We start from the raw sequence: 27,495 nt of genomic DNA on the forward strand, positions 1-27,495 counted from the left end.
AGAACTCAGGAATATGTTTTACGTGAGGTCCCAGGTTCCCCAGAGGGAACGTTTCCATTCTCCCACAGGGATAGCTAGCTTGATACTCACTTTTTATTGGTTTTCTTGGCTGCTTTCCAGTCCCCTTTCTTTTCTACTCCCATACGGGTACTTTCTTCACCTCCCAAACAACTACTGTGCTCAAGTCCTTATCTTGGATCAGCTTTTAGGGGAACCCACATTAAGACCTAGGATAAAGCTTTATTTTTCTCTGGCTTCTCTGCCTGATTCCCCAGCCAGCTAGCTTCCAGTGAGCGGATAGGGTACAGTGCCCCAGATGCTGCCCAGGCAGGCTAATGGCTCTCAGGGGATGCCGTCTACAGCTAAGCAGCAGCTTTCTCCCCAAGACATTTTCAGCACAAAACCTGTGCTGCTGAGTAATCCATAAAGCATGAAAAGAGAGGTTAAGGCTTGATGAGACTCATCTCAGCCTCATCAAACCGTTGCTCCCATAATCCTCCTTCTGAAAAGATGGCAAAATGAAGCACAGTTGACTCTTGTCATCTGCAGTAGCTGTGTCCTATAAAGTGGCTGCAATCACTGAGTTATTGAACACCAACCACTGCTTCTAGGGAAAATACAGGGGTAGGTTCCTGCAAGCCTCACCACGTTTTCATCAGCTGATCAGTACATAACCTTGTTTTCTGTGTGTTTCTGTTTAAAGGCACCTTCTGGGATGTGTATTGTTGATTCATTAACATTGACCTCATGGCAACAGCACACATATTTTCTCCATAAGGCATCAAACCCGGCACTCAGAAACACTAGACAGAACTTCAACACTGTGCTTGAGTGCAGTTTTAAACAATTAAATGACAAAAAAACCCACCAAATATTGTGAAAAATGTGGTACTAAATAGACACAGTATGAGAGCTGATGCAAGAAGGCAGCACATTGCCATATTCGATCGCACCTGGGAACACATGTGTTGAACGACTCAAGCATTTTGTGGCTCTGCACATGTCTGCAAAAGTGCCATCAGTATTGATTCGGGGTTACAGATGAATTTTAGCAAGGAGGATTTGCAAATCCAGAGTCTGTGAGTAATATGGATTTACTTATTTTTTTTTTACCCCAGTACGTTTGGGACTCCATTTCTATTTGGAATATTTATTAAACACGTGTGCCAGGCTCAGCGATTGATTCTGAGATGATCATTGGATGCTCTCTGCCTTTAAGGAGTTTCCATTCTGATGGCACAGGGAATTAAAACTATGACACAAGACAGGTTGTGAATTGGAGGCAGGAATAATGACAAGCAAAAGACTATTGGGAAGAAAGTGCAGTAACCGGGTGAAAAATATTGAGATCCTCTCAGAGGTCTGGGCTAGAGGGACCACTGGGGGAGTGAAGAAGAAAGGTCTAGGGATCTACTGGCCACCAGCTTAGTGGAGTCAATTCTTTCTCTTAAATTATAGGAAAGCAGTGTCATCCACGAGGTATGGAATATTGGGAGACATTGATTATAGGGAAAGAAGATGAGGATTGCAGTTCTGGGGCCCGTGGGTGAAGGGGAGGTGGCATCTGGTGGATAATTCTTCGCTGTGAAAGAACAGAGGCAGTCAGTCCATTGTCTGTGGATTCCTTTTATTTTGTCTGTACGTAGCCACAAGGATAAATAGCTGTATCATGTCTGTGTGGGCTTTTCAACTCTAGAGTCATTTAGGTCACACTGAGAATGGACATCATTGCTCTTGACTTGCACAAGGGTAGCCTGTTTTGGGAAACTGGTCCACAGTCTCCGTGAAAAGTCATTTGAGTGACTGGTTGTGATCCCTACAGTAGTCATTTCCCCTGCAATCTCCCTGCACAGAGGAACAGCTATGGGCAGGATGCCTCTATTCCAGTGCCTTGTGTTTCACCTGCAAAGGATCTGACCTCCTATGGCTGCGGGCACCATCCTCCCTCGACACAGAGAAAAGTCTAGAGTGAATGCATTCAAGCAAACAGCAGACGAAGGTTTGGCCAGAGCAGGGGCTGAAATTCAGAGCAAAGAGAAGAGTGGCCCTCTGATGCTGGTGGCACCTGTCACCAGAAGTTTTCCCAGAGAACCTTCTACATTTATGAATCTCCAACATCCATCTATATTTCTTTTCATCTATTTTATATAATGCCTATCTCTGTAGCCCATGAGGTGAAATGCACTAATTTTTTAATATTTTACATTGATTTTTAGAGAGAGGAGAGAGGAGGAGGAGGAGGAGGAGGAGGAGGAGGAGGAGGAGGAGGAGGAGGAGGAGGGAGGGACGGAGGGGAGGGGAAGGGAGAGGAGGGGAGGGGAGGGGAGGGGTGGGGAGGAGAGGGGGAGGGGGAGAGGAGGAGAGGGGAGGGGAGGGGAGGAGAGGAGAGGGGAGGGGAGGGGAGGGGAGGGGAGGGGAGAAGAGAGGAGAGGAGAGGGGAGGGGAGGGGAGGGGAGGGGAGAGGAGAGGGGAGGGAGGAGGGGAGGGGAGGGGAGGGGAGGGGAGGGGAGGGGAGGGGAGGGGAGGGGAGGGAGGGGAGGGGAGGAAAACGTCGATTGGTTGCCTTCTGCATGCACCCTGACCTGCACCCACCCTGACTGGGAATTGAACCCACAACCTGGGTATGCACCCTGACTGGGAATCAAACTTGTGGCCCTTCCATGTACAGGACAATGCTCTAACCAACTGAACCACACTGGCCAGGGAGAAATGCACTAATTTTAATGGCAATGAGTAGGGCAAAGCAACCCTTGGGAGCTGCTCTGGCAGGAAGCAGATGCTGAATTCTTCTAACGGAAGCGTCTTTGACGACTGTGACTCACTTGCCTTCATCCCCATCACCGTGCAGGGATTGGCTGGGTGCCAGGCAGTCTATAGCCAATTTAGTGGTACAAGAGAAAGGAGAAGGCACTGTTAAAGGGATCTGTTTTCCCGGTTATCAAAGACGGCAATGCTGTGTCCTAGCTGATAGGAACCCAAAGTGTACTCTGAAGACGCTGCCAGATGAGTCTGAATAGGCACCTGATGTTTTATGGTCCCAGATACCGCACACTTAACAATAGTGTCTACCTTCAAACAGGCCATTAGGTAGACAGTAGGCTTTTGAATCAATTACTATATCTAGGTGTCCCTTTTGCGAAGGACACAACAAACTGTTCGGAGTGAAGCTTATTTTATAAATGAATTCGAGGGGAATGTTTGGTGAAATGATGTGTTTAAGTTTTAACATGATTTTCCTGTTGCATCACATTTTCTTTTTGAATAACAGAACCTCCTAATGTGGCTGTTAGGAAGTGCATTCATTCATGCATACATTTATTCATTTAACAAATATTCATTTGCCGTCCGCCAGGCTCTGTGCAGTACTCTTGAAAACAAGAATAAGAGCCATATTTTGTACTTTTTAATGTTTCTCCAAGAGAAACTGTTCCATTGTACTGCATTAATTATAAGATGCATTATTTTCATTATATAACATTTCTGAAATCAGAATGTGTCTCTCTACCCATGGTACATAATCATTCAATTGGCATCATTAATTTATTAGAAGTACAAAAAAATAATGATGCATTTTGTACCTGATGATTTGATAGGAGATATTTGCACAACCAATATGTGACCCCTTTTGGGGTTTAGGACTAACGTTAGGCCTCTAGTTTTAGGGCATTGTAGTTGGCCCAGGGATGTTAGAATTTGGGTGTCAGGATGCCCAGGTTAGGTTAGAAGGTGATAGAGAACCAGTGGTTCAAGCTGAACAGTAGAGAAAGTCTCTGATGCCTGGAGTCTCTGCCTCTTCTCTTCCTCTTTGAGCTGCCACATAAATTCATGGCGGTCAGACTCTGCCAGACATCAGAAATGAGCGGGAGGAATGAGAAATGGCACTTAGGGCTGCAGCATGGGAGATGGAAGGCTAGAGTCCGTCTGGTAAAGTGAAAAATGAAGTTACAGTGATAGTAGCGACATTCCTTTATCACATGCACTATTATTATTCATTTCAAATACACCATAATTTTTAGCTCATCGAGGTAAAATTGACAAACTGCCATGTACTTAAAGTGCATCATGTGATGATTGATATACGTACACATTACGAAAGGATTCCCCCCCCCCCGCATTGAGTTAATGAATGCATCCATCTCCTCACATAGTTGCGTTTCTTTGTGAGAACACTTACGTTCAACTCTCTTAGCAAATTCCAATGATATCAACTATAGTCACCATGTTAGTCATTAGATCCTCAGGCCTTAGCCATCTTAGAGCTGTAAGTATGTACCTTTTCAACAGATTCTCCCTGTTTCCTCCTGCCCCCAGCCCCTGGCAGCCAGCATTCTACTCTCTTTCTGTGGGTTCAACTCTTTTTTTCTTTTTTAGATTCTACATACCATGCAGTTTTTGTCTTTCCCGGTCTGACTTATTTCACTTCGCATAATGTCTTCCAGGTTCATCCATGTTGTTGCAAATGGCAGGATTGCCTTCTCTTTTAAGGCTGAATAGTATTCCTGTGTGTGTGTGTGTGTGTGTGTGTGTGTGTGTGTGTGTGTGTGTATCCCATTTTTTAATCCATCCATCTGTTGATGGACATTTAAGTTGTTTCCACACTTCGGCAATTGTGAATAATGCTACAATGAACACGGGAGTCCAGTTATCTCATCAGGATACTGACTTCATTCCCTTTGGATATATACCCAAAAGTGGAATTACTGGATCATATGGCAATTCTATTTTTACTTTCTTGTGAAACGTTCATACTGTTTTCCATAGTATCTGTACCAATTTACATTCCCAGCAGCAGTGCACCAGGCTTCCCTTTTCTCAACATCCTCTATAGCATCTATTATCTCTTGTCTTTTTTATAATAGCCATTCTAACAGTGTGAGGTGCTATCTCGTTGTGGTTTTTAATCAAATGCACTGTTTTTTAAAAATAACAAGCCTTGCCTTAGCTGGTTTGGCTCAGTGGATAGAGCGTCGACCTGCGGACTGAAGGGTCCCAGGTTCAATTCCAGTCAAAGGCACATGCCCGGATTGCAGGCTTGATCATTAGTTGGGGGCATGCCAATCAATGATTCTCTCTCATCATTGATGTTTCCATCTCTCTCTCTTCCTCTCTGAAATCAATAAAAACATATTAAAAAATAACAAGCCTGTAAGATAGGTATTTAGAGGGTGCCATTATTATCCTGGTTTCATGTGTGGAATTGGGGCTCAGAGAGGGTAAGTGACTTGCCCAGCATCCTATGCAAGTCAGTTCTTGCACCAAGATGCAGGCTTTGGATTTTGGAGCATCAAAGTCCACTCCACTTCCAACATGCTGCACACATCCAAAGTCTCAGATCAGCCCTAGCTGGTTTGGCTCAGTGGATAGAGGGTTGGCCTGCAGACCCAAGGGTCCCAGGTTTGATTCTGGTCAAGGGCATGTATCTCAGTTGCAGGCTCCTCCCTGACCCAGGCCCTGGTCAAGGCATATGCAGGAGGCAACTAATCAATGTGTTTCTCTCACGTTGATATTTCTCTCTGTCTTTCTCTCTCTCTTCCACTCTCTCTAAAAATCAATGGAAAAATATCCCCATGTGAGGACTGAAAAAAAACAAACAAACACAAAGTCACAGATCATGCAGTGACCCTATGTCCAATCATAAGAGGTCTCAGAAAAGTTCATGAACAAGTACATATAGTAGCATCAGAATCCAAAATTAAGGCCACTGAGCAGAAGTCCACCAATGTCTTGAGTAACTTCCCTGTGTGCTGTGGCACAGGCACATGGAATGGACCAGATTGGGAGGGAGCGAGTGCCCAGAAGGCCCAAGGAAGTACCTGGTAGCCAGGTGAGTTAAATACTGAAGTTCAAAAATGTGTACTTTACTCCAATCAGACTGGGTGTGCTCTTGTTGCTAGGATTCCAGAACTCAGTGATGGGTACTTTAATAAAGCTCATGACCCCCAGAGGAGCTTGCTGTAGAGATGAGCTTACAGTCCATAGCTGAAAACGGATGAATAATTTTAATTATGTTTCTAATATTTGTAAGGATGTTCTGCCCTGAATAGACTGCTTTTAGATTATGATCCTTTGCAGATTTCAAGGAAATTTAAAATGTTTGGGTTCATTATTTTAAATCACTATTTTATTTTACTTAGAGTTATCAAATAGCTAAGAAGAATTTTATAAATTATAAGAAAGAGTCCAAGCTTTCAAACACCAAAAGTAGCCCTAGCTTGTTTGGCTCAGCGGATAGAGCGTCAGCCTGCAGACTGAAGGGTCCCAGGTTCCATTCCAGTCACGGGAACATGCCCTCTTTGCAGGCTTGATCCCCAGTAGGGGGCACGCAGGAGGCAGCTGATCAATGATACTCTCTCATAATTGATGTTTCGATCTCTCCCTCTCCCTTCCTCCCTGAAATTAATAAAAATATATTTTTTAAAAAAACACCAAAAGTAGCTATTCAAAGCTGAGAACTAGGAAGAATTCTAAATTGTTCACCTAACAACTAATTCATTCTTACAAAGGTGACATTAATATATTAATTCAGAAGAACCATCTCCAATGAATGGTCAGAAAAGTTGTCTTTCTAATGATGCAACACAACCAATGTCACCCTTGTCACCACTGTTTGTCATTAAGCATTTGTTGAGTACCAAACTACTCATAGCCGTGTGCAAGGTGTCCCACAAAGAGACTCGTTCCCTGTCTTAGAGTTTCCACTAAAAGAACAAACATATGGGGAAATACATATAAGAAATACATTGAAGAGAATTGGAGTATTCTGAATTAGGACGTTAATGAATGCACAGTGAGAAATGTATAACCTAAACAAGGGTCATAGGTGACTGTGTTTAAGTGTATTCTAACGGTTGAAAGTAACATTATAATGCACCAAGAAGGGAAGGTTGGGACAGTACCCTTGAAGTTGCATGTTAAATTTAGGTGAAGAAAGAGAAAGCTGGTATTTTCAGGTCGGGAATTGATCCTAACGGCAACACTGCTGCTGAAACTGGTGACCTGAAGACCCATCAGAGCTTCGTGTGAGCCTTTGCAGTGTGAGGCCATTTGTGTCTAAGGATTCATTGAGACCTGAACCTTCTCGGCATAAATGTGGGCACTGGATCAGCCAATGTATCTGTTAGGATGGTTTCTACTTCAGGTGACAGAGTCCAACCCAAGTGGGATCCAGCCCATTCTAGGACTCAGGACTAAATGCATCAAGGACAGAGTATTTTTTCATTTTTCCTTTATGTTTATTTTTGCTTTTTTAATTGTTTTATTTTTCAATTACAGTTGACATTCCGCATATATTAGTTTCAGGTGTACCTCATAGTGGTTAGACATTTAGATAACTTATAAAACCATCCCTCTGATAAGTCTAGTACCCACCTGACACCAGACGTCATTATTACAATTCATTTCTTTTTTTAAAATCCTCACCCAAGGATATTTTTTTCCATTGATTTTTAGAGAGAATGAGAAGGAGGGAGGGAGAGAGAGAAAGAGAAAGAAACATCGATGTGAGAAATACATCAATTGGTTGACGTGGCGAGGATCAAACCTGCAACCTAGGTATGTGCCCTTGACTGGGAATCAAACCTGAGACCCTTCAGTGCACAGGTCAACACTGTAACCACTGAGCAGGATGGCCGGGGCCAATTCTTCATTTCTTGATTTTTCTCTGCCTTGTTCTGTTCTAGGCATGTTCCTTCCTGGTGGTTCTAAGATGCTGCCAATAGCTCCAGGGTTTCATCCTTCCAGATTCACATCCTTCAGGGAAAATAAAGCTAAATTCTCTGAGGCTCAAAAAAAAGTCTTGCAATTCAGTTGTCTTAGTCCTGATTGGCTTGTCTAAGGTCAGATAGTCATCTTTTACCCAATCATGGTGGGGAGTGGGATCCAGCGTGCTGATTGGCTTAGTCTGAGTCATGTGCTTCATTCCTGGAGCTCTGGAGTGAAGGTAATTACAAGGAATGGGAGTGGGGCTGGAGTGGTTTCCCTAAACAAAATCAGGGTGCTATTGCTGCAACATGGCTCGTCATAGATGCTGAGCAAATGGAAGGGGTAGAGGCAGGGCAGGTGAAAATGGAAGCGGGGATACTAGTTGGGCGATATTTGAAGTCCAGTCTAGAACTCATGGTGGTTTGGATAAAGAGAGTGGCATTGAGATGGAGAAGGGTGGACAGATTTGATTTATATTTTGTAGATGGAAGCCACAAGGTTTGCTGATGGGATACGTGCCGAAAGTGGTAAAAAAAAGGGGTGGGGGGGTACTTAGAAATGACTCCTAGGTTTGTGGATGGAACAACATGGAAGAATAGTGGTACCAGTTTTTTGAGATAGGAAGACTAAAGGGTTTTACTTTAATGTTTAATTATTATTTTAGTCAACCTTGCTATTCTAGCTTGGTGGGAATTTGCAAAGCCTATCAGATATCTGAATGGAAATTTCAACTTCTACCTTCACACTTGTTCTGTTAGGCCAACCTTGGATGATTTCCCAGGAATCTCCCAAAGCATTTCAGGGTACTTTTAAAACAAAATAAAAATAGAATAGAAATGAAAACAATTATTTTAAGGTCTTCAAAAGTCCAGATCAATCATAATCCAAATGACCTCTCATCCGATTCAAAGCTCCCCTTCCCCTGTAGGTCAGGCGGGGCCTGAGATGCTGCAGACCAGCAGTGAGAAGGGAAGCCCATGTGTTCTTTCTCTCCTTGTTCAAATTCCTTCCCTGATTGCTTTGTGGCTTCTGGTTCTTCCAGAGGCAGGTGGCAGGCAGAGGTGAAAAGGCAAAAACATTTTACATAGTCATAGCTGATTCCCTCTGTGGGTCTCTCCATCACATCTTGTATAATGTAGATTAAAACCTGTTTGTGTTCCTATTGTTGTATAACAAACCATCTAAACTTACTGGTGGGGAACAAGCATTTTATTGTGCTCATAGATTCTGTAGTTTAGGACTTCAGGCAGGACTCAGCAGAGATGTCTGGGGCTGCACCTGGGAAGATTTGAAGACCACTGATGTTGATGCGGTGGAGGGTAGGGGAGCTGGAATCAACTCCAGACATCTTTGTTCATGTGATTGGCAGTTAACACTGTCTCTCAGCTGAGATCTTAGCTTGGCTGTTGGCTGAAACACCCACATATGAACTCGCCATGGGATCTCATGGCTTAATTTAGGCTTTCTCACAGCATGACAGCTGGATTCCAAGAATGAATGCCTCAAAAGAGCCAGGACTTTTATGATAGCTTGGACGTCACATAGTGTCACTACTGCCTTAATCGCAGCCTGTCCAGATTCAATGAGAAGGAGCATAGATCTCACCTTCTCCCGGGAGGAATAGCACAGTCACATCGTGAGAAGAGCGTGCTGGACGGGAGAGGTTATGGCCAGTTTGGGAAACATACAGTCTACCACGAAGCTTAACCAGGAGACCATTTATGAGACTAATTAGCTTAAACGACTCAATTCTAAATTTTGAACATGTCCTGAAATCAGGGTCTCTTTTATTTATTAAAGGGCTTTACTGCTCTTGACCTAACTTGTATTAGCGTTCAAAGGTTGACTCATTAGAACTGGTAAGCGCTCATTCATTTAAGAAACACTGATGCAATACTTACTTTGTGCAAGACCTGTGCTAATAGCTGTGGGGGCAAATTGAGATACCACAAGAAGTCAACAAGCTCAAAGGAAGACCAGTACAGTTGGTTCTCAATTAACTACACTCTGGAGAGGAAGAAGGCCATTGACAAGCCCTAATGATAATTACAATACAAGTACTCAACACAAAGCACAAGGTGAGTTTAATGGAAATATACTCAGCATTGTACTCCATGTTCAGAAATATATTTCTTATTCTATAGACTTACCAAATTAATTATTATTATAACTAGCAATTATTAAGTACTTACTATAACCATTCAATATACTGGCACCCTGCAAGTATGATATCATTTAATTTGCAATGTAATCCAATGAGGTGGGTTACTGTATCAATTTTATAGAGAAGGGAGAGATTAATAGAGAGGTTAAGTGAGCCAGGGTGGAATTTGTACCTGGGTCTTCTGCTCTCACAGTGTATGTGTGCAAAGCTAGAACAAGACTCCAAGTTCTGGATTTTCTCTTTGGTGTTCTTTTCTCTAGACTCCTGCTTTCTAATAGTGTCCCATGAATCATCCAGGTCCTAAGTGGGTCTTGAGACCCAGTACGAAGAATAAGAGAGAGGGAAGGCTTATAGGATTCTGGACCCCTACTCTAAATTCCAACAAAAATTCTCAATAGCCTTTGAGATATGTTACATTATATATATTATATTATATTTGGTCATCTCTCTCTTCTGACCTCAACTTCCATCAACGCCATTGCAATGCCATTCTTTGGGTGAGGGGCTTCCCCAGGTACCACCCCAAGGCTGGACCTTGGCCCTGAGCATTCCAAAGCCCATGTGTCCTTGGAAGGTTGGCCACTTGGGTGATGGCTGCATGGCCTTTCATGCAGTCCATGAGGATGCATTAGAGATTGTCTTCATGACACAACCAGATGTTACTGGTAATGGCCGTGGTGATCTGGCATCTGGATTCCTATAACTGATAGCCAGCAGAGCTCCCTCATTATTCAGCTGCAGAATGGTATGGACATCTGCAGTGTCAGCATGGCTTAGCCCCTAGTCAGAGCCTGGGGACACAGCACCCCTGCAGCTCCTGCACCTTTTACACCCAGATCCCCAAGTTTTCTTCTGCTGGGCTCTGCCGGTGTCTTGACTGGGCATAAAGATCTGGGAGTCATCAGCAAGTGGGTGGGGTTTAAAACCACGGCCCTAGAAGAGGTCACTCAGGGACAGAATACAAGCCCAATATTTGTTAATTTTTAGGATGAGGACTTCACAGAGGGAATTTAAAAGGCTCATCCAGAGCGAGTGGAGGAAAATCTTGAAAGCCGGTGTCACAGAAGTGTCAAGAGTGGGAGCATTGTAAGCAGGAGCAAGGCCTTCTGTGTGAAGTGCAGCTGAGTGGCCAAGGCTAACATGACCGTGATGGCGTCCTCTGCACCTGGCAATGGGAGAGCGTAGAGATCCTTCAAGGAGCAGTTGGGTGGCCTCACCCAGTGTCGTCCTGCCTACATTGTGGCTGGTTCTGTCGAGTGGCTGGTGGCTGTGCTTCCTCTGTCTACCTGGCTTCGGGTTGCCAGATAAAATACAGGACAAACAATTAAATATGAAGTTCAGGGGGGGGGGAAATGTAAGCATGTCCCAAATATTGCATGGGACACACTTATCTTAAAAAGTTGTTGTTGTTCTTGTTGTTTAAATCTGAAATTCAAATTTAACTGGCTGTCCTTTTTTTCTTTTTTCTGAGTCTGGCAGCCCACGTTGCATTGCACACTTTAAAATGGTAGAAGTCATGGATTTTATATTGTGTGAATTTTAGCACACTCACAAATCTCACAACCCTACCCTAACTAGACTGTCATGTAGGTGACCACATGCTCTGCTTCTAGGTTGAGCCACTAGGGCCAATAAGGAAGCCAACCTCGAGGGATGTTATTTCTGGGAATAACTTCTATTCAGTTCCCTTAGGGCACCTCACAGAGTGTGAAGCACATAGTAGGCATTTATCAAAAGCTGGTTTGATGGAAAATCAATGATACTTGAATGAAAAGGAGCTCCCCAGTACCTGTGACACTACTTATAGGACTCCATGGGATGGGCCTCAGGTGGAAGTTCTCAGGGAATTAAGTCATGTAGCACTGGTGGCTGTGCTGGGGGCACCAAGTACTTACTCCAGGACACACTGTTTTAGCCCTGTGGCTCTGGAGCAAATGGCTTTGCTGAAATCTTGACATCCCAGTTATAGCTTAAATGTGGCTGGCTTCAGAGAGGCCATTAAAAATCTTTGAAAGGCAGGGAACTCTTGGAAATGCCCACAAATTCTGAGACAGCCAGTCAGAGTCATTTGCTAGTTTAATTGGATGCAGCAATTTCTCTGCCTTCCTTTCTCCCCTGTTCTCTGAGGTACAGGAGACATAGCCACAAGACTATTTCCAATGACCTTTTCAGAGGCAATTTCAGAGCAATTAATTGAATCTGGAATGTAGGACAAATTACATACCAGCTCGGACTTTCTATGAAGATACTATTCCTTGGTTAAAACCTGAGAAACCCAAAGGTTAGATTTAACTATCTATGAAAATGGTTTTGTTCTCTTGTGGTTTTCTCCTGAGCTTTGCTATTTACAAGAAGCCTGCATCCACAGATAATGTTCGTTTGCATGGCAAGCTGAACGCCATATTTGCTTTCTACACTGATTGATTGAGCCCTACTGTGTGCCAGTATTCAATATCTAATTGGTGTTTTGAGCAAATTAGATTTTCAAATAATGTCCCATGGTTCTAATAACTGGGCAGTTCCTTGAAAGGGATTCTGCTTATGGTGGCTGCTTAATTGTGACTAACCCATCACATAGTGAGTTTGCCCACATAACAGATTTGGGTCTGAGGGTGGTCGTGTGGAAGAGGGGTTTAAGCCTTGAAAATGAATGACAGTATACCCTTGCTTTATGACCTGTTTCTTGGGGAGCAGCTTAAGGACCAGCACAGCAGCTTGGCAGATTCTCATGCGACCCATATAAGGATCTATCTACTTTCTGAGATTTTGGAGGCATGCTCTAGATCAGTGGTTCTCAACCTTCCTAATGCTGCGACCCTTTAATACAGTTCCTCATGTTGTGGTGACCCCCAATTTCATTGTTACAAATTGAACATAATTAAAGCACAGTGATTAATCACAAAACAATATGTAATTATATATGTGTTTTCCGATGGTCTTAGGCGACCCCCATGAAAGGGTCGTTCGACCCCCAAAGGGGTCACGACCCACAGGTTGAGAACCGCTGCTCTAGATCCTTGAGTGCTAGGTCTTTTCTGAAGGCATCCCCACCCCAATTCACCCAACCTTGAGTTCCTGGACAGTGGGTGTGCTGCTCCATCACTTTTGTGTCCCCTGGTGCCTGAAGCACAATGGATATTTGATGGACACTTGTCAAATCCATTCTGTGAATGTTAACTCTTATAGGCTGTACACTGGGGTTGGGACAAAGGGACCATGTTCTAGGAGCATGCAGAAGAATTGACCTTCTAGCTGGAGGAATTACTAGTGAGAAAGGGCTGCAGCTATTTGGAGGGTAGAATGAGGTGTTGGTTAGGCAGAAGGTCTAGCCTACATTCAGCAACTCTCTGGTGTGGAAAATTCCCCTGGCAGCACTGACTCTTGCCTTCATCCCACCCCCTTCCATCCCCCAGACCCAGGTGGTGCTGGAAATACACGGAGCTGGTTTATGGAAGCTTCCCTTCCCGCCTTTTGACATTCACTTCCCTAATTTTTCAGTAAGTCTCTTGATTCCTTGAAGACTTCACTCATTAAAGCTATTGATAATGGTTTAAAAATGCTTCTCAGAGAAATGGGCTGGTCCGTTTTCTGCAGCATTCTCTTCCCAGCCTCCAGAGGAACAATGTGGGGATTCTTTTCCCTGTTCGGTTCAGGGCTCTGGCTCACCGCACTCGCTGCCAGCCTCGGAGCTGCATTTGCAGTAAATTGGAAATGCTGATGTCAGCAGCCGTGATGCTGCATTAGAGGAGCCACCTTGGAGGGAATCATCCTGGAGGGCGATGCTGAAAGGCGAAGCTGTTTTCTAGGGTGTTCTGTAGACACTGCTTTCTTTCTGGGATGGACCTCATTCCCTTTTGCAACTTAGTAGGCACAGCAAAGGAAGACCACCTAAAAAATATGTTTTCCCCCAACTGAGTTTTTCTGTAGGAGGTTTTGGTGGCTATGAAAGGTCCAGCAGTGCTGAGCAATGAAGCCACTGATACTGCTTGCCGGGCAGCGTGCACTGGGGCATTGAGACTTCAGACCCCAGGAGAAGGGCAAAGCAAGAGTACACCTCATTTTGTATCAACCGTTTGTTCTTAAAACTATAGAGATATAAGCCAAAGCCCATTTTACATGCACACAGAAATTTCTGTTTAAACCAGTTCTGCAGGAAATTCTTGTGCAAAGTAAATATCTAGGTTGCAGAGGGATTTCCAGATACGATTTCAGGTTTGTTTATAGGAGAATCCACCTTAATATCTTCATGACGTGTCCTGACTGCTGGCTCTGAGCAGGGAAGCAGGGCAGGCTTGCAGTGGGCATCCAGGGCAGTTGAGGAAGAAACCATGGGTTTAGAGTAGCAGCCATCCCCCTGGCTGTTCGATTTCTCTGCTGCAGCCAGGATGTGCCCCTGAGCAGAAAGAAAGAATAGCAGTTTCCAGGAAAGGACAAAGGAAGTTGAGTCTGTTCCCTGAAGAGTGGAGTGTTGAGCACAGAATCTGAGCCGGGTGAGGAAGGAAGAAAGGGAATGTCGTGCGGAGGGCAGGGCGGAGGGCGAGTGACTGAGGGTGAGAGCAGGAAGGAGAGGATGCTCAAGTCCGAAGTGGGTCTCCTTAATGGTGCATGTCAGAGGCAGGGCCATTTCTTGCCACTGGAAGAGGAGGTGGTTGCAGTGGATGCCAGCAGTGTTCCCAGCTCTCGCTGATGGTTTTCCTGGACCTGTGCACCCAACTCCAGAGTCTGTGAGCTTCCCTGCAGTGCCTCCCGACAGCCTTGTCAGAGGACTCTCCTGGGTGTGCTAGCACCTCTTCCAGGCTGGTCCTGGCGTTCATATTCCCAGGGGGTTGTCTGAAGCCAGTGACTGACTGGGTAAGAGAATGAATGTTTAGCCCCCTTACTTCAAGATGGGGTGAACTCGGAGACATAATGTGTGCTGCAGGGCTCCCCAAGAGCTCAGGCAGAGATGGGGCCTCACCTGGAATTACACCCTTGTGTGGTTCCTGCCCTTTACTTACCTGCGTTCCCACTCCCTCATGGCCTTCTCCCGGAAGCACTTCCTAAATAAATTGCTTGCAAACCAATGCTCATTTCAGGATCTATCCGTGGATCTACTTAGGAATCTGATCTAAGTCACTGGTTGAAATAGAATGGAGATGCTGATAATGGTGAGGAAATCGAGGCAACGGGAGTGCAGGTGTTGGATGGATTGTCCAGGAGGAAAGCAGGATCTGGGTGGAAGGCTTCAGGGAATCTAGGAGAGAATGGGGTCTCCACCAGCAGCCAGGAGGAAAAGGAGGAAGTGGACGAGCCAGGGGGCTTGGGTCTCAAACGAACAAGGAGTTTGACAGAGTGTAGACTGTTGGTTTTCTGGAATAGGGTGGTCCTGATGTTGTGGGTAAGGGAGATTGAACAACCTCTACCTGAAAGCCACATGCAGAGTGCCCTCAAGGGAAGTCCAGGTGTCAGGGAACAATGTGGAGAAAGGCTCCCTGAAAAGGCTGAGGAAATAGGGGTGCTCTTGGGTAACTGGGGGTCCTGAGGTGTTTTTGAAAAGGCTTGGGATGGGGAGAAAGGGAAGGATGCATCAGAGCAGAGGAAGCAGAGAGTGGAAGAGGGATCAAGGCTACAGGGAAGGAGATCAATCCACAGGGGAGCTTACATTCCGTGGCTTCACTGGCCTCACACTTCTCAAAAGCATTGGTTCCCCCGGTTTCCAGGTGGATGGCAGCTTGGCAGCCTGGACACTGTGGAGGTTGGTGCTGTTCCCTGCACCTAGTTGGCATGTACTAGCTGAGTAAATGGATGAATGACACAACAAATTTCTAAATGCCTTCTCCTATCACTTCTATATATTTTATGCTCTGATAAATATGGAACTTTTAGAAAACCTTGGAACTTATTGAAGTACCTCTAGCTGCTCTCACCATCATTAGGTGGGATGCAATAAACAGAGTTCCTAAGGTTAGGGAATTAGACATTAGCCAAGTTTATGGACTTGGTCATAGGCTTGGGGATCGAACGACCCTTTCACAGGGGTCGCCTAAATACAGCCTGCATATCAGATATTTACATTACGATTCATAACAGTAGCAAAATTACAGTTATGAAGTAGCAACGAAAATAATTTTGTGGTTGTGGGTCACCACAACATGAACTATATTAAAGGGTCGGGGCATTAGGAAGGTTGAGAACCACTGCCCTAAGGGGTTAACACATTTTTCAGTTTTTCTTTCTACAGTGGATCTTTTAAAGGAATTGGTTAGCTCGGTACGACCACTCATGCATTTGTGACTGCTGATATTGATGGGAGTTTGTTGGGGTTGGGGGAAAGCGTGGAGAGGCTGAGGTAGGGCTGAAGAAGCAAGCCGGACCCTGAGTACATTGGAGGCCATGTGCAGAGCCATAGGAGTAACTGTGGGGTTTAAGCAGGGGCAAGATTGGGATTTTAGGAGGATCACCAGCTCCAGCCTGGTTGTGGGGCATGCTCTGTGTGGAGCCCAGGGAGAACCACGAAGTAGGCAGCCCACGAGATGAGCAGTCCAGTGGGAAATGCCAGGGCTGTTCTGACCAGCTCAGCACGCATCAGGACTAACTCTGGTCCTGGGCTCCATGTGCTCATGTGGGTGTGTGAGGGCCCCTTTCATTGTAGCACTAAAGGCATCCCCCCTGGTTCAGGAGTTACCTACAATGTCCAGAAATTCTGGAACAGGTTTTCTTTTGAAGAGAGCTTCCTGGCAGCCAGGGAGAGAAAAGGGTCTATGCTATGAGATAGCTATTAATGAGCAGCAACATAGTGCTGTGTGCCAGCAATCAATTCAGCAGATACACACTGAGGCTCTTCCAGGCCAGCCCTTGTGAATGATGCTGCAAACAGGGAGGTGGTAGATGAGCTGCCCTCCCCGATGCCCAGGATGCCACATCCTGCTTCTCCTGTGTGTTTCTCCCCTCTGCTGTTTCTTGAATGCTGCTCCTTTGAGCACCATCTTTTAGTAGCTTCTCATTCTCCATCTCCCTCTGGACCAATTCATCCAGCTCTGTGGTTTTCATACCACTTCTATTCTCACTAGAGGCCTGGTGCACAAAATTCATGCACTTGGGCGGGGGCATGGGGGAGGGAGGGGAGCTCAGCCCAGATTGCAAGAGGGTGCAGGCCAGGTTAAGGGACCCCTTTGGTGCAACAATTGGAGCTGGGGAGGGACACAGGAGGTTGGCCAGGTAGGGAGGGACTGTGGGAGGGCTCCAGGGTGTGTCCAGCCCGTCTCACTCAGTCCCAATCAGCCGGACCCCAGCAGCAAGCTAACCTACCAGTTGGAGCATCTGCCCCCTGGTGATCAGTGCACACCATAGCAACTGGTTGACCGGTCAACTGTCTAATCCCTGGTGGTCAGTGCAAGCAGTTGAGTGGCCTTAGCATATTATTAGCATATTACACTTTGATTGGTTGAACGGATGCCCGGATGACTGGACACTTAGCATATTAGGCTTTATATAGGATGGCTCTCCAACCCAGGTTCCAGCTAGATTGACCCCCACCCCTGAGTCCCAGTCCCTTGTGCCCAGTCTCTACCAGATATCTCCACCTGGGTGTGCTACAGGAGCCACAGACCTAAGTCTCCTGCCTCTTCTGTCTTGGAGAACACCCCGCTCTCCCAAGCCAGGTGCCTGAGTATCATCCCAGCCCCTGCCCGCCGCATGCTTCTCATAGGGGTTTTCCAGCCCTTGTCTCTGACCCCTCTTCACCTCTTCTGCTACTGCCTACATTGAGGCCCAAATCCTAAGATCCTCATTCTCTGGGCCCTTGTGCTGGTGAAGGATCCTGACTGTGTACCAGGCCCCTGGTGCATAAATACAAGGGATTGGGGGGGGGGGGCGTTCAGGAGAAACCATTTGCTTACTAGTCCTGAGAAGGAGGTCTCTGGTCCTTTGACCCCCAGATGAACCAGCAACATTTGTACTCTCCCCAGGATGGGTGGGAGTGCCTGGAGGGGGTGGGGTGCAAGGAGAGGGCAGGGCTTCAGACTTTGGGGTCCTCAACTCCAAATCATGCTGTTTGGTCCTGGTCAGAGGGACCCCAGGAAAGCGGACTGGAAGGGAATTCTGCCTGGTTGGCCCCGGCAAGGTGACTCACCGAGGATGATTCATGCCATTCAATAGATTTTTTTTCCAACCTAAGGAGTATTTTGTACCCATGAGTAAAAGGTAATCTTCTAGCCCTTTGTGAAGAGAACAAGAAAGCTCAGAGTGTTTGGAGCACCAGGAAGTGAATTACTTCTCTGTCTCCTTTCTGGTCTTCCCTAGCAATTGACAATGGAGCCATGAAGAGCTCTGCTTGGACTATTGACTTTCTGAGAACTTGACACCTTGGCCCAGGATATCTATCTGTGGAATAAAAATAAAAACACACACACACAATAGTACCAGGGTGCTCATATCTTCAGACGCAGAGCATTCTGCAGTTACATGTTCTTTGGGGCAGGTGTGTGAACTTGATATCCTAAATGCCAGCTCCAGGCAGATTTATGGAGGGGTGCGTGAATGAATTCAGGAGTGGAGCAAATTGTAACTAGGAGCCTTCCAGGTGTAGGCACTATGCTACACTCCACGTTGAGACACAGAGAAAGCATAGAGCAGTGGTTCTCAACCTTGGCTGCACATTAGAATCACCTGGGAATCTTTTTAAAATCCTGATTTCTGGGCCTCATCCTCCGGAAGTTCTGTTTCTTTGTTACTAATGTTGTGGCCCCACCCCATAACTAAGAAACAGAACTTCCGGAGGATGAGGCCCAGAAATCAGGATTTTAAAAAAAATTCCCAGGTGATTCTAATGTGCAGCTAAGGTTGAGGACCACTGGCATAGAGGAAGAGCACTGATCCCACTGGGGGTGCGAGGGGCAGTCAGGGAAGACTTCTTGGAGGTGGTGACATAGGAAGTGAGGTTTAAAGTATGAGGAGGAGTTGGCAGCTAAAGAGTGGGGAGGAGAACGGAATATTGGAAGCAAGACCCACTCCTCTGGGCTCAGCGCGCAGGGACCTGGGTGCTGCTGGGTTTGGCTGGGGCGAAGGTTGAGTGTGAGGGCGTGGCAGCGGTAGAGGCTGGGGAGACAGACAGGCGCCAGGTTCTGGAAGAGAGTCTGGTGCAAGCCACGGAGACAGCACTTATTCTGAATCCCCGTGGTGCCCCCAGGGGAGCTTAAGGACCAAGTGGATGTGATCAGATTCACACCTGAGAGATTGCCGCCTGGCTGCGCTGGGGAGGATGGACTTAAAGGAGGTTGTCTGGGTGATTCAGGTGAGACCAGGGTCTGCACAGAGGTGAACCGAGGTGGCAGCATATTCTCAGCTCCCTCTCCCTCCCTTTCAGCCTCGTTTCTTCTCATCTTGGCTGTCTGTCTCTAAAACTTCCCAGAAATTTCATGATACCTTGGTCTTTCCATCTGCAAACAAAGCCTGAGGTCTTAAAGAGGGCGAGGCGAGAGCAGTGATGAAGCCCAAGGGGAGAGCCTTTTCCGTGGTGGCATTTGGGGGCTGGTAAGAGTACATGGCTTGCTCACTTACTGTGTGAAGACTGAGCTGCCCCTGTACTTTTACCAGGACCAGCTCGATCACCGTGAAGATACAGCTGTGCCCTGGAAACAGGAAAAACAAGGTTTAGAATCAGAGGGAGCACATACGTTCTTTCTGCTCTTCGCAGAGGCAGGTCGTGGCTGAAACCAGGTGCTGTGACAGCGCAGGCAGGTGGGGCTGGAATTGTCTGCTCCTCATTACTCCTCTCCTCTTCCCAACACCTCACCCCCCACCTCCTTTCCACACCTGGCCCAGCACCAGCCCACGCCCTGGGCAGCCTTTGGGAATTCCAGGCACAGCTGTAACCTGGGGCTCTGTGAAAGCTCTGAGCTGCCTTGCAGGTGGCCCTGGAACAATTCCAGACCTGAGGGAGTCTGGGGGGAGCAGGTTGAGGGGGGGCAGGTGTTCTCTGCCTCTCGCTGAGTGTTGTGGTCACAGTTGTACTTTGCCTGGGTCAATAGACAGAGTCACGTTGCCAGGCGACAGTGGCACCTCTGAAGTGGCTGTGTTTCAGGTTTCCAAGAGACCCTGCGCCTGTGGGTGATGTTTGTTCCGGGTGGAGTGGGAGGAGTGGAGGCACTCGGGGTGCAGTGTCTGAAGACGGATCCAGGGACGTCACTGCTTGTTAGCTTGTGATTCCCTAGTCAGTGTCCCCTTCCACCAAGGGAGATAGATAATGACCACTGCCCTTTTGTGAAGATAAACTAGGTTCCCACATGATAAGATCTTTGTCAACTCTCCCATCAACTCCGAAGGCAGGGATGTGTTTATTTACTTATATATCCCCAGCACCAAGCATGTTGCCCAGCAAACTCGAATGTTTGTTGATTGAATGCATGAATGAATGATGCAGTGAAGTATACAGGACATGGGAAACCCTGAATCACGTAAAATTACTAAGAACTCATTCAACCAAGAAGAAGTGGATCTCCACATGAGCCCTCCTATCTACCCACATTTAGGTAAAAATTAATGGGCTAATGTTTGTGAGGAAACGTTTTAAAATGAGCATCAACAGAGGGATATGTCTTCCAGCCCTTCCTCTCATGTCAGTTGGAGTCATAGGCAGGATAGGCTGTTACTGATGTGGCCCGCCCACTATTGATTCATTCAATGGGCAAACCTCCATCACCTCCAGGAAACTACAGTGGTCAATCTCATTGGCGGGGAAATATATGCATGCCTGTCAGAGACACATGCCTTTCTGAGTTTTGGAGAAAAGGGCCTTTTCCACCTGGAATTTCTTTGTTTCCTAGTTTTCTGTATCTATGCTTCATAGGAGACTTGACTTTGAAGTCAGATTCCTCTCATTTTAATCATGGCCCCACCACTCTCGCCCCTCTTGGCCTCAACTGAGTCATTGAACTTCTCTGGGTCCCAATTTCTTCATCTGTGAAGTAGGGTGGGTGGTAGCCATGAGAAAGTGTATGCCTTGCAGGCATCCAACACCGGGAGGGCGTGGGAGCATAATTGACCAAGAGCTTGAACTGCTGCTGTGGAACCCACTGTGGGCTTGCCCTCTGGGCACGTTTCCTGGGGTCTGCTCCCAGCTGGGGACTGAGTGCTGCAGGGCCCTAAGGCAGGTGTCTTCCTGGGAGACACACGATTCCTCAGGTGGCCAACTTTGGCTCAAGAACTCCTCAGTTGCCATGCTGGACCTCCCCTGGGCTACAGGGGCTCTTGAATGCTCTTGTCCATCCTTCCTCCCTTTCTCCATTGCTGGGGACCAGACTCACAGTGTGCCTGCTGGCTGCACTAGGAAGGACTCCCATTTTCTCTCACACATGCATTTCCCCTAATGAAATCCATGCACAAAATCCCATCTTGGTGCCTGCTTCTGGGAGGAACTGGAATCACACAGGGCAATCATACCTCATGCTGAGCACCAAATGCAACAATGAAAGCAAAGAGTTTATTAGAGTGACGGGCACAAAGGAAGTGCCCAGTAAGTGGTAGGACATCCTGTTACCTTCACCAGCACCTTCATCATCACATGGCCATTTTGCTTCTTTGCTGGCTTCAGGCACAGCGAGCTCCAGCAGCATCCGAGGTCACGTGGCAACTTTGTATTAGAGTGAGAGCCACTATGGCTCCGGAGGAGAAGGAATGGATTAATTAAAACACCCTTTAAAAACGTATCCAATTAAAGCGAAGGGCACAAACTAAGTCCTTTTTCAGCCAATGAAATGTGCAACCAACTTTGCTACGGCAACCAACTCTATTTTCAGTCCACTACACAAAAGATTTATAATATTCCAAGGTTCCTACCAGTGCCCCTGATGTCTATACATATACAGTCAAGCCTCATTTCTCGAATGTCTCCCATCTCAAACAATTCGATTTTTGACCACGTTGTTCACAGACAAAAATGTCTTCCTTGTTGACCAAAACTTCAGTTTTCCACCTGACAGCCCTTTTATGCTGATATCCAACATGACAAAAAAGCTTCTATAATGCAACAAGCAAAGGGAGAGAATGTGTTTGTTGCTCATGAAATTGAGGATTAGCACAATTTTAAAACAGAAAGAGGCCATCAAGAGTGCTAATGTTGCAAAGGGTGTGAAAGTGCTCACAAAACAGCAAACGCTGGCAATTGAATAAGTGGAAAAACTGTTGTTTGTATAAAGGAAAAGCAGTTAGCTGATGATAGCATTTTGTAGGCAGTGATATATGAAAAAATTCCTTTAAGGGTGATAGAGGGTAGTTCTATAAATTTAAGAAAAGAAATGTTTATTTATGAATTAATCAGTACATTAGAAGCATGTGCTGTGACAGGGAATCATTTGGTGGTCTGGAAGGGATTAATTCAATTTACACTATTTCTAATGGGGAAAAAATTATTCTGTTTTTGAACAAATCACTTCTAGATCAGCCTTCCAGAATGAATTAAGTTAGAGAAATGAAGTTCCACTGTACTCCAGGGCACCTCATTTGCTGTTCCTGAAAACTCTGTGGGGTTAAAAAAGAATTGGCCATTATTATTCATATTTTGCAGATAAGGAAACAGAGAAACTAAGGGGTGGCTTCATGCTCACAGGTTTGGGACTGAACTCTGGTTTTTGCTCCTGGTGCTTTGGAAACTCCGGGTTTGGTGGATTCTGTTCTAACTCTGTTCCCAGGGACAGTCTCTTAGCAAACTGGCACCATGAACTGGCCTGGAAAGACCTTTCTCAAGCCCACTTCTGCCCAGCTTCGTGATGCGGGAGTCAGTGAAGGGGACCCAGCAGCTGGCCTCCATGCTTAGGCCCATCATTTCTCATCCAGCGGGGCTCCATCCTGACAGTTGCTACCTGAGGCTGTGGACTGTTCCTTAAGGAGATTGTCCCTCCCTCCACGCCCATGCTGGAAGGGACGGTGACTTAGCCCCACCACCATACAGCTCCTCTTGCCCATTTAGTACTAAATGAATGCTTGTTACAAAGGATGGTGGTGATTCTGATGGAGCTTTGTTTATAGTTTGAAGGAATTATCACCAATAACAACAACAGAAAAGATGTATTTGCTCTGTGCTAGGCATTGTGCCAAGATATGGAGTTCTAACAATTGAAAAACAAGCTTTCTGACTCCAAGGAGCCTACAGACTCTTGGAGGGGACAGACAGGTCACGTCTGCCTGGAGAGTCCAGCCCGACTTCACAGAGAAGGCAGCTCTGAGCTGAGACTGAGGAGGATGGGAGCTTCCCAGGCAGATGAGGGCAGAACGGGGCTATTGGCCTAGGGAATGTCCAAGAAGGCGTGAACAGTGATCTGCTCTGTTGGAGAACCTTCTATCCAGTCTTGTTGGAATGCCAACTAGTTTTCCACTCAACACCACTCATCCACATTGTATGTATAGTTTGGATATGCCAACATTTCTTCCTTCCCACCATTCTCCATTCATTTCATCAGCCATCACTGGTTGGCCTCCCTTTGCCTGCCAGGCACTGTGCAAGACACCGTGGTGCAAAGGTGAGGGGATAGACATGGTGCCTGCCTTCCTGGAACTCTAAGTCGAATGACGGGTAGACAGGCTCTACCAACACCAGGGGGCAGTGGGTGTGGGCCAAGAGAGACCAAGATAGTGGGGGTTATTAGTTCCTGTTGCTGCTGAAATGAATTGCTACAAATGTGGTGGCTGAAAACAACACAGATTTCTCACTTTATGGTCTGGGAGGTAAGAAGTTCAAAAATCTGTCTCAGTGGGAGGACATTAAGGTGTGGGCAGGGCTGAATCCTTCCGGAGGCTCCAGGAGGAGAATCTGTTCTTGCCTTTTCCAGCGCCCAGAGGCTGTCTGTATCCTTTGGCTCATGCCTACTCACTCTGACCTCTGTTTCTGTCCTAACATCTCTTTTTTTCTCTGGCACTCCCGCTTCCCTCTTATAAGGACACTTAAACTGAGCTCACCCAGGTAATCTAGGAAAATCACCCTATCTCTAGATCCTCAATGTAGTCACCTTTGCAGCATAGTCACTCTTGTGCCACCTGAGGTAGTGTAGTCATAGGAACTAGGGTGAGGATGTGGACATCTTTGGGGTCATTGTTCTGCAGACCACTGAGGGAACAGGGGAGAGATGCTTCCAGAAGTGGTATTTACCCCCAGATTTATGGGTCAGCAGGTGGGTGAACGTGGAAGCAGGGAGGTCACCTAAGAGGCTACTGGACTGGTCCAAGCAAGACAGGATGGTGGCCTGGACAAGGCCGGTGGCCATGGGTATAGTGAGAGGTGCAAGGGATTGAAATGATAGCAAGGAGGTTAAATGGATGGGAAATGCAGGCAAGGTTGAAAGAAAGCTTCCCTAGACAAGTCTCACCCTCCCAGTGTCAAGGACAAGTGGAAACTTGAACATACTGTCTTCAGGGAACATAATTCCCGCGGTGCAGATTCTAATTCTTAAATATCTCAGATATTTCAGAGTTTTATGTTCCTGTAACTTAGAAGGAAATGTAACATGTAATGACTTTATTTGATCGAATAATATATATATATATATATATATATATATATATATATATATATATATATGCCTAAGCCACTAGCTATGATGTGCACTGACCACCAAGGGGGCAGATGCTCAACGCAGGAGAGGAAACCACAGACATGGAAACATAGAACAGACTGATGAATCTCAGAGGGAAGTGGGGAGGGGGGAAGGCAGGAAGACATTAACCAAAGATCTTATATGCATACTAGAGGCCCAGTGAACGGATTCGTGCATCAGTGGGGTCCTTCAGCCTGGCCTGCAGGGATTGGGCCAAAACTGGCTCTCCAATATCCCTCAAGGAGTCCCGGATTGCGAGAGGGGACAGGCCAGGCCAAGGGACCCCCCCCCCCCAGTGCACATATTTGTGCACCAGGCCTCTAGTATACAATAAAGGCAGATGCTCAGGTTGGTTTCCAAAGAGAAGAGCAGATTTTGAGGCTCTGGGAGGAAAGGCTGATGTATGAACCTAGATTCCCCAAGGTGGTGATCCCTCCAGCCAGGTGTTGTCAGGTCACTGGTGTTTCCCAAGGCAGAAACTGAGCAGTTTAGCTCTCAGGAGTGAGGTTGTTTGCCGCACTTAGATAATGAGGTTTGTCGTCTCCTAATACCTTATTTACACAAAGGTCGGGCAGCACCATGAAGGAGACCATAATAAGCATTAGTACAATAAAGGGAGAACAAACCCAAAGGGAAATGCCTGTTTTCTGAAATAGCATTGCATGTGCAACACCACCCTCAACTTCCTGCCATTCCAGAAAAGACCCCAGCTTCGCACATTTATTTCCAAGGTAATGAAATTGCTCTCACGGAGATGAGGGACCTTTGAGAAGTCCATGTGTTTAGAAAACTGGGAGAAATTTCCTTTTCAGTGGCTTCTTATTAGAGGAAAATAGAAGAAAACTTTTATTATTAATAGGTCAGGAGTGATTACATCTGAGTCATCACATTCTCTGTTGAGAGGTATGTTTAGGAGGCATTTTAGTATTCTTATGTTTTTCAGGAAACCAAGTTAATTGGCATAAACATCACCCATTGCTTCCTTTTTTCTCTATGGCCACCTTTCTTTTTCTTCGCCTTTAGTAGTCTTCAGAAACCAAACTTTCTTGACTGTGTCTCATTTTTGACTCATCACCATTGTAGACAGCTCACCCTTCTTTTCTTTGTTTTGTGACGTCAGCCCTGGCTAACAGGGACTGTTAAACTTGCTGGTCGTTCACCTCCTCTCTGCTCTGCCCTCAGTACGTGGATAGAGTAGCTGGGTATCCATCTCTCATTTATTTCCTCTCCACGTGGAACAATGTCTGTTTTTCCAATATGGTGATTTGATGTATATCTTACATATTGTTTGAACAAGGAGAGAGGAGATGAATAATAATGGGGACCAGGCTTCAAATTTGGACACTTGTAGAAAAATAGAAGCATTTCAAATGCAATTAATAACTTAAAAAAAAGAAAAACTAGGACTGATCACATTCCCTAAATGCATCTTGGTGAAACATTTTACTCCTCACACTTGAAAGCTGGCCTGAGGAAGACATCTGTGCTTAATTTCTGAACAGTTTTGTGTTCTGTGCTTATAAACAAACTCTCTTTCCCTCTCCTCTCCCTGTTCCCCAGTGGCCGTTCCCGCAGCAGCGCCCCCAGTGTGCCAGCCCAAGGGTGCCACTAACGGGCACTACCCGGCCCCACGCCTGTCCATCTCCTCCCGAGCCACGGTGGTAGCCAGGATGGAAGGTGCCTCCCAGGGGGGCCTGCAGACCGTCATGAAGTGGAAAACCGTGGTTGCCATCTTCGTGGTGGTGGTGGTCTACCTTGTCACGGGTGGTCTCGTCTTCCGGGCTCTGGAGCAGCCCTTTGAGAGCAGCCAGAAGAATACCATCGCCTTGGAAAAGGCAGAATTCCTGCGGGACCACGTCTGTGTAAGCCCACAGGAGCTGGAGACATTGATCCAGGTGAGCAGGGCGGGAGTCAACCACAGAGCCACCTGTGGGGACGGAGGACAGCACCAATTTTGTCTTTCTGGTTCTGGGATTACCTTCCTTTGGTTATGATGCTCCTAATGGTCGGAGAGGACCTCTCTGGGGAGGTGACATTTGAGCTGAGACCTCAAAGAAACTGGAGAATAAGACATATGACAATGTGGGGGCAGAGGGGCCATACGCAATGGCCCGGATGTAGGAGCAGGCTGTGACCTGCATCACCTGCTTTAGGGTGTGGTGACCAGAAGCAACAGCAGGCGAAAAGGCTGTGGGTTTCCAAATTCAAGTCCACCCATGTGCGCTGATTAACTTCCTGGTTCTGAAGTCCAAGTGAGACACTGGTGTAAGAGGGTGCCCTAGGAGCCAAAGAAAGAAGGCATTTTATTTTATTTTATTTTATTTTTAAATAAAAAAATTTTAATTGAATTTATTGGGGTGACATTAGTTAATAAAATTATATAGGTTTCAGGTATATAATTCTATAATAATTCATCTGTACATTATATTGTTTATTCACCACTCCAAGTCAAGTCTCCTTCCATCACCATTTATTCCCCCTATACTCTCTTCTACCTCCCCCGCCCCTTTCCCTCTGGTAATCACCATGCTATTGTCTGTGTCTATGAGTTTTTTGTTTGTTTGTTTGTTTGTTGGCTTAATCCCTTCACCTTTTTCACCCCACAATCCCTCTCCCCTTTGACAGCTGCCAGTCTGTTCTCTATCTATGAGTCTGTTTCTGTTTTGTTTATTAGTTTGTTTTGTTCATTAAATTCCACATATGCCTGAAATCATGTGGTATTTTTCTTTCTCTGACCAGCTTATTACACTTAGCATAATACTTTCCTGTTCCCTCCATGCTGTCTCAAAGGGTAAGATTTTTTTTTCTTTTTTATGGCTGAGTAGTATTCTATTGTGTAAATATACCACAGCCTTTTATCCACTCATCTACTTATGGGCACTTGGGCTGCTTCCAAATCTTGGCTATTGTAAATAATGCTGCAATGAACATAAGGGTGCATATCCTATATAATAAAAGGGTAATATGCAAATTGACCCTAATGGCAGAACGGCCAGAACAACCACTGGACCAGTCACTATGAGGCATACTGACCATCTCTTGGTCCCTTTCCCCGAGCTCGCAGAC

At 46.1% G+C, this 27,495-nt stretch overlaps 1 protein-coding gene across 1 annotated transcript in view; it reads left to right on the forward strand.

Annotated features, from left to right (window-relative positions):
* Window positions 1-27,495, forward strand: part of KCNK10 (potassium two pore domain channel subfamily K member 10) — a 105,996-nt gene that overhangs the window by 15,738 nt on the left and 62,763 nt on the right. Inside the window, exon 2 of the mRNA XM_036325524.1 lies at window positions 25,990-26,324. Within this exon, the coding sequence (XP_036181417.1) occupies window positions 25,990-26,324 (335 nt within the window). The remainder of the gene's footprint in view (window positions 1-25,989; window positions 26,325-27,495) is intronic.

The sequence above is a fragment of the Myotis myotis genome, unplaced genomic scaffold (assembly GCF_014108235.1).
Source record: "Myotis myotis isolate mMyoMyo1 unplaced genomic scaffold, mMyoMyo1.p scaffold_m19_p_1, whole genome shotgun sequence".
NCBI lineage: Eukaryota > Metazoa > Chordata > Mammalia > Chiroptera > Vespertilionidae > Myotis > Myotis myotis.